This window comes from Protomyctophum bolini (assembly GCF_963924005.1).
Source record: "Protomyctophum bolini genome assembly, chromosome: 12".
Lineage (NCBI taxonomy): Eukaryota > Metazoa > Chordata > Actinopteri > Myctophiformes > Myctophidae > Protomyctophum > Protomyctophum bolini.
In genome coordinates, this window is record NC_137873.1 from 11,311,363 (window position 1) to 11,319,731 (window position 8,369).

Consider the following 8,369-nt stretch of genomic DNA (forward strand, 5'->3'; position numbering starts at 1 on the left):
GAAAGCGTCGAGCCAACGTGAATACGTAATGCTGACTGATTATAAAACAGATGATCCATGTGTTCCTATTTTGGTGCATCTCGTTATATTGGCGAACATTTTCAAAACATAATTTAGTTTTATACGATTTTCAGTATTATTCTGTCATGCATTTTTCATTTATAAATAGCAGATCTACAAATCCACAACATATCATTATGTGATGCATCGTGAGCTTGTTGGATATTTCCGTATGTATGAAGTATGAAGGACATAACATACATTTTGAGCAGAAACCTTGTATCCCCATGTTTCAAATTGTTAGGGGTTTTTTTTCCGTAAATGAATGCCCTATACAGTACTTTGTCATACAGTGTCACATAAAAGTACCCGTTTTGTTTTATGTCTGTGCCTGTTCTTGCCTAGCCTCAATAACTAAGCTTAAAAAGAAGAAGACGACTGTATGCATACTATTAATATTAGTATTACTTAAATTCTACATCACCCAGTTTTGTCGCTTCATCCAAAACTTTATGGCTCATCTAGCCCCATATGTGCCCTCTCCCTACGCTCATTCTGTAGCTCCGAGATGAGGTCACACACTAGGCCCATCCCACGCGTTTCAGGAACGGCCTTCAACGGCGCAAGCTTCCGCAGTATACATTTCTTATCCTTACCACACCATTAATCCAAAACGTGTATGGACCATGCACCTTTACACTAATTCATACATAGGAGCGGCGCAGAAAATCCCGCCGCTCCTATGTATGAAAGCCTTTACGTCCCGTCTTTTGTCAGTCGCTTCCATGTTTATCAAGGAAGTTGAAAAGCTTTAGCGCCTCCCCGGCGCCCCCCCTGGTCGAAAATTTCCAACTGACTTCAGTTCACTCGACATGCACGCGCACACGCACACTTCCTTGATAAACATGGAAGCGACTGACAAAAGACGGGACGTAAAGGCTTTCATACATTGGAGCGGCGGGATTTTCTGCGCCGCTCCTATGTATGAATTAGTGTAAAGGTGCATGGTCCATACACGTTTTGGATTAATGGTGTGGTAAGGATAAGAAATGTATACTGCGGAAGCTTGCGCCGTTGAAGGCCGTTCCTGAAACGCGTGGGATGGGCCTAGTGTGTGACCTCATCTCGGAGCTACAGAATGAGCGTAGGGAGAGGGCACATATGGGGCTATGGCTCATCATGATACTGACAGACTGAAAGCCTGAGTCTTCCTAAAAAGTAGCAAGCATTCTGAAATCGGCAAAATTCAATAAAGACTTTCTAATTTAATTCAACGTTAATTTAATAATTAAATTATAATTTACAGATGTAATATTGCAAGCTGGGGTGTGCATTTACAGCTTGGAGTCAGCATGAATTGCCACGAAGGGATCCTCTTCTCTATTGCTGATCTTGAAGTGTGCGCGGCCATCGCCGCCGACTTGGATCTGCTTTCCAGAGCACCTGCCTCCGTCCTTCTGGCCGGAGATGACGTCGCAGTAGGTGCCACCAGGCATGCCAGTGTTCAGAGTCACATCCAGGTCCCTGAGGGTGTCACAGGACAATAGGAGTGAGACACATGGTGAGTTGGTGACAGTGACTCGGGAGTCAGGACTAGAACCGTTATATAAATGCACCATTTACCATTTACAAATGTCACTAATCAACCGATGTATTGATTAAGAAAGGAAGTGCGAAGAAAGGAAGCTCAGGAAGTACGTACAGTGGCACTCTTGACATCTTGAGCAAGGCACTTAACCACTAACTTAACCACTAATGAACAGGTTGGCGCCTTGCATAGTTTTCTATGCTGTCAGTGTGTGAATGGATGTGTGAATATGTGAATGTAATGCACCTGGCTTGTACAATGCTGTGGAGAAAGGTGCTATAGGAATACACCATGTGAATCGGATTGAATCAAATTAAACTGTCACTTTAAGAATCCATTTCAGGATAGCTATCTGCATGCTGCAGATACATTGTCCTCACCAGTCATCGTTGTTGAAGACGATGAATCCACGGTTACCACGTCCAAAGGCAACCTGGTTGCTCTGGTTGTCCCACCAGTTGGAGTGGGGCTGTCCGTTGACCACATTACGGAAAATGGCCATGTTCCTGAGGGGAGCCAGGGCAAAAAGAACTATCAATCACACTGTGTACTGGATTGGATTGTACAGTACAGAGGAAGAAACTGCATGAATTCAGCATTCAGCGCTTTGAGGAAAGTATTAATCATGAGTTCAACAAGTTCCAGACAGGAATCAAACAGTTGTTATTACATTTGTGTTATTCTACTTGGGAATTCAGAACAAGTCGGCTACAGTCCGATAAGTTGTCTATTGTAGAATGCTTCACACATCAGAAACTGCAAAGATGTTATTGCACTATTTGGAAATGTCAGATGTGGTCAGAAAAGGACCATGCCTTTTTAACCACATTAACGCAGCTGGAATCCCTATTTTGGGCACATTTTATATTCTACTGTGTGTATCACATGTCCTAGGCAGCGGTTCTCAAAGTGATGCCCAGGGACTCACATAGTTTCTTCTGGGGGGGGGGGGGTTCTAAATGGACCCTTACAAGAATGTAACTGTGACAGTATACAAATTACGGTGAACGGGTCCATTTGGTTCCATTTATGTACCGTCAGAGACCAGTTAAGGAGGGTCCTTGAAATGTAAAAGTTTGAGAAAAACCCAGTTCTAATAAGAACTCACTTGATCTGCCGCCAGCGGTGCTCACACACCCAGCCGTCTCCACAGGTCTGGTCCGGGTTGATGGGGACAGGCTTGGTGCTGCCGTCACCGTGGGCGGGAGGACCCATCCAGTCGTTCTGGTCCTAGAGAAGAACAACAACACACGTGATCCACTCATCCACAAGAGGTGTGCAAGCGTGAGTCACCGAATGAATGAATGAATGAATGAATGAATCGACGGGTTAATGAGTGTAACTGATGAATGAATGAGTTTCCGACCTACCGGCAAAATTATTATTCATACAATCGTAGTTGGGTGGGGGCAACACTTTTATTTCCCAAGTTTTTTAAGCTACATGGATGTATTATTTACTTTTGATTTGTTTTCTGTATTACAGCATAGTATGTAACTTTGCCCTGATATGTTCAGAATTTCCCACTACACCAGCCACTGGAGTAGTGGTGGTGTTTACCTGGCAAAGCTCTCGCTCTCGCTCTATTTTGGTGTTTTGGTTAGACGGGGATGTTTTTGTGGAACCTATACCTTTCCGTCCACAATATGGCGGTTCCAGCGGAAGCTGGACATCACCCTGGTCACTCCGTATGGGTGGGCCAGCATGTAGGCGACAGCCATTTTATGGAGCCTGGAGTCCCAGAAGGTGACGATGGCGGCACCGCCGGCACCGTGGCCTCTCTGGTTGTCATGGTTGTCGACGAACACCAGCGCGTTGCCATTGGCCATGAAGCCCCATCCCTCACCCCAGCTCCTGGATGAGACAATATAACCATCAGACAATATAAACCAGTGGAATCTCCAATATAAAACTTGAATGATGTTCTCGCAGGGACATCAGGTAACATATTAGTATAGTTGTACGTATACCGCTAGATCATTTCATGCTTTGGATTGAAAACCAAATATTTTTACAGATAAACTGATGAACAGACATACTTGGTGTAACTCAGCTTCTCGCCATTCCATTTGCGGAAAATTGTTCCCAGTTTGGCACCATATTTAAACTCTGTCACTCTTCCCAGATGGACGTACTGGTTAACACTGATGGGCTCGCCACCAAGGTCAATAACCTTGAAAGAAAAAACAAGACAGCAATCACAAAGCTTTAGCATGATAATAATATGGGTTATTTTCGCTTTGAAGCTACAACATAACCAGAAGCCCAAAAACTGTAATAATAGATAGCATTGGGAAAACCACTGAAAATCTCGACACCAGCCTATACCTCCTGGAAGATGAAGGGCCGGGAACCACCTGGGAACCATTTGGTGTTGAGGTTGTGGAGGCGGCCGTACACGGCTTGCAGGTCACCAGGCCACATGTGCTTGCAGGCGTCCACTCTGAATCCAGCCACGCCCATGTCGATCAGCTTGTTCATGAAGTCAGCCACCTTGCCCCTCACGGAGTCCTTCTCCAGGGCCAGGTCCAGCAGACTTACCAGACGGCAGTCACGAACCTCGGAGAGGAAGCCAGAAAGGTTTACGCTGAATTCACAACAGCACCTGTGTTACACGTCCGCGTCCTGAGAAAGCGCCACATTTTCACATTGTCTATGGTGCGACTAATGCCGGATTGATTTGGGCTTGAGGCCCCTAGCTGGGCTAGACTAATTTTTTAGGCGCCCCGGACCCATAAGGTCTTTGCCGTGTAGGTGATCGTTTTGAGCGGCAAATCACGTAATAAAACTAAACATACAATAACTAAACACAAATTTCACTTGAATTGGATTGCAATACTTTACAATTTCATCATTAATTAATATTATTATTGATCGGTGAGTATAGCGGTCATGCGATACCTGATTGGCATCGCCATAATTCTCAATGTTGCCACTGCCAGTCTTGCACTTGTGGTCGTTGAAGTCCGACTGAGTGTAGGGGATGCTGGGGAAGTCCTTCCTGTTGGCACTGAACCAGCTTCCACACGAGGAGTGTGTTCCCTCTCCGCCACCAGCTCCACACATGTGGTTGATGACAGCATCCACATAGATGTTGACCTGCAGGTAGAAATCATCAGTAGTAAATGTTCACCTGAGGCCGTTTCTAAAATGTCCAAAACTATGACTTTTCTTAGATCTGCTGCTTTTGATGCTTTTGTGTGACACTGTAGTATGATCAAGTAGTGTGTTAAATGTAGCCCAGTGGCATATATGCCTGTAGTTCTATGTAAATCCACCAGGGACACTGTCACTTTAAGAGTGCCATGTTCTGGGGGTCAAGGGTTACACTGAAAAACGTCTTGAATAATAAGAAGCAACCTGTATTTGTGGGGATTCTTTGAGAAGATTTTGCTGATTGTAAACAAGAGGTGAAAGCTGAACTAGCTATTATCAACTTGGTTGATATGAGTTTTTGTGTCTTTGTACTTGGAAAAGGGTGAGTCTTGGGAGACCAGTGTTTGCTCAGTGTGTGAGTTGGCCATTCCTCATACATACACTGTTTGTGATAGTGCCACTACCGTATTTTGTTTAGATTTATTTTATGTTACAGGCTTGCATGCATGCCATATTTGCCAAACTGTGGCATTCTTTATACCAATAAGATACACCAACACCAACTTCTTGTGAAATAAAGAACCCCAATATATGTCTGTGTCCTGTGCCCTATTTGCCAGGTTACATAAAAACACACTGCTCGACGACAACTAAAATGTCACAGATGCGTGTTTTTAAATAGCAGAATCTAGGCATCTGTCTGAAATCTTGGTGTAGTACTATGCAGTCCAACACTGCATGGTCTCAAAATGGATATCGCTAACTGTCTGGATTGTCATGGAAGTTTCTGAGCACCTTCATTCTCACAGGAGGATGCACCCTACTGATGTTGGTGTAGTTTACTCTAATGGGCCATGAAATGCCATGAATTGCCATGAAACTTGCTGACCATAATTCATGATCCATTTGAGGTGGCAGAAGTCAACGAGGAAGATGCAAAAAACAGAACGAGATGGAAACAAAATGATCCCTGGTGGAAATTTGCCGAAAGAACTGTTTGCTTACCCCGACATTGTTGCATCTGGTGATCATATCCCTGAGCTCCTGCTCACTGCCAGATCTAGTACACAGGTTGTAGCTGACTGGCTGGTACCTTTCCCACCAGGGTCTCCAGGGGTTGGTCAACACAATATTCTCATTGGGGGGAGAGATCTGAGCAGCATGAGGAACAAACATAAGCATGTGAGATAACAGCTGTTCACTTCCAACACTGGAGATGGGCCAAGCGGCCCAGCTAGCGACGGATCAGACAATATTCAGTAAATATCTATTTAGTTAACCAATAGATAGCCCATACTGTACATCCTTGTACGATGAATAGGGAAAATAGCCAATTTGCAAGTTCACAAAAGCAAGGTGTGTGTGTGTGTGCGCATGGTGTGCGCCAATCTTTGTGGTGTTTTTCTTCTTTCTTTTTTTCTTTATGCCATTTCACACCAGAAATATAGGATGTGTTATTCTAATGGAGAAAGATGTTCCACAATAACTTGGCCCATGTCATTGGACAGTAAAATAAGCAACACGTTCTCATTACCATGTAAACCACAGGTGTTGCGCAGGAAAAGGGCACTTTGAGGCAAAAGACTCAAAATGTTATCAATTTGCACTGTACAAAATATGGAAGAAGACAATCTAAACTAAATCTCTATATGAGTTCCCTGACAGTAAAAAACAAAATAATAATAATAATAAAGAAATAATAAAATATATATTTGTCTTTCCATTATCCATCAGATTTACCTGAACTCCAGCATAGCCGTTGGGAGCCAGGAAGCGCTCGCACTCAGCTGCGATGTCGGCCCAGCGCCACTCAAACAGGTGGACGATGGCCGTCCTGCCATGCTTGGTGTTGGGGTTGTGCTGGGCCGCGCCGAGCCCGAACAGAGCCACCAGAATGAACAGCCTCATGTTATCCACTGGAGGAGAGCAGATACTGGACCCAGGGGCTCGCCCCTTCATATTTATAACTTCCGTTCAAACCAATGGGAGACCTCCAAAGTTCCACCTGGAAGATAAGGACTCCCTGCAGTCTGGTGACAGGTGCGTTCTTACGACATTTTCTCACACATTCCTGGCAAAACACTGTGGCAGACACACACAAACAACATGAGCACAATATATAGAAACCAAGAATACTATATCAGAACACGCAGGAATGTGTTTTCGTTTGAGAACCTTCTCGTTATAACAGATATCTGTTTTATAATCATTCAACTGTTTAAATTAGTTTGCAAACAGACACCTCACACCCTTGTGGAGTCACATATTACCATGTCAAAGCCAACGTTTGCCAAGTATGGGTAACTGGCGGCAAAGATGTGTGCTGGAGGATGGGTGTGGTGACACCCATCGGTGTGGGAACACCAGTGACGTCCAAACATCATCAAAATAAGATCTGGTTGCAAAAGGGGTGAAGTGGCCCTTTAAGCTACTGTAGGTAGATTTTACTTGTGCATGCGTGTGCAGTGTGCACGCATGCTTGCACAAAATGTGTTACTACTACATAGGTAGATTTGCTGAGACACTTTTTTTTTAAACTTTTCTGACAACCTCCAGGGCTGTCACTCGGCTGAAGAAGGGCTACCCTTCCTAGTAAATAATGAAACAGCTACTGAGCATTAGAAAGCTGTATTTTATTTGTATTTTTAATTATTGATTCATCTGTGGCTCTGGACAGCATTTTTTTTTAAAGAAATGTGTTGCTGCGGGTGGTTGCTGCATGTGTTGTATAGCAATTCCCAGCTCGATCTACTGAAATATATGTCACTGGCCTGACTTTGTGGTTATAAGAGGCCCAAGGAAAGGAATTTAACATGAGCAACACATTTTTCTCTGCAACCCTCAATTTGACCTTTTAAGAAATGAGCTAAAATGCATAAAACACAGGCTAAATATGACGGTGCCAATGTGTTACTGTAAATCAGCTTTGGCTCTCTCCCAATATAAATTGTTCACTCTCACCTTTCGTGTGCGTGTACATGTATGCATACTGTATGATTTGTGTAATGATGACATACTGAACAAACATACAGTAAAGAGTTGTCAATTTTGGACAACTTGGATTTCCTTTTTGATAGCATTTTACAATTTATTTTCCATTGTCTTATACATAATGAGCTAATGGCATATAGAATAATTGTATATTGCTGAAGTTGAATAACATTGATTGATTGATCAATCCAGCAGGGAAGTACAGTACAATACAAGGTCTGCTAAAATTATCATTCCAAGAAAGCCTATATTGGCTTTCCAAACATCATATAAATGACTAGAAAACAAATATGTATAGTAAACAGCTCGTGTACAATGAGTGTCAATGAGGTGAAGTGTGTCCTGTAGACCAGGGCCATTGCAAGTTGCTGTTCTCTGTCCTATATATACCCTGAGGCATCCCACCCTATATAGCAAAATGAGCAGGGGTTAAATGCGTTCTAGTCTATAGATGGGAGCCCTTGCCATAATGAACAATAGTGCATCGGTCAAACATCAGGTAAAAATAACTTGCATAACCCCACATGCTATCTTATCTAAAACATAACATTGGTAAACTTCCATAAGAGTAGTTTGACAGTTCGAGGAAAGCACAAGTCAAGTGGGGCGAGAGAGGTCACGTAGCCTATAACTAAACAAAGATGCCTCTCTGCTACTGTACTTGGCACTGAAACAACACAAGGGTGGCCCCTTG

The 8,369-nt window shown here is 43.4% G+C and overlaps 1 protein-coding gene across 1 annotated transcript; it reads right to left on the bottom strand.

The window, feature by feature from the left end:
• Positions 1-1,334: 1,334 nt before the first annotated feature.
• On the bottom strand, positions 1,335-6,592 carry LOC308325293 (alpha-amylase; the record flags this gene model as incomplete). The annotated part of the gene is made up of 9 exons (XM_080777778.1): positions 1,335-1,524; positions 1,969-2,094; positions 2,697-2,818; positions 3,220-3,442; positions 3,628-3,761; positions 3,917-4,147; positions 4,490-4,687; positions 5,690-5,836; positions 6,425-6,592. The coding sequence occupies 9 exons, from the start codon at positions 6,590-6,592 to the stop codon at positions 1,335-1,337; spliced, it is 1,539 nt and encodes a 512-aa protein (XP_080633904.1).
• Positions 6,593-8,369: the final 1,777 nt, after the last annotated feature.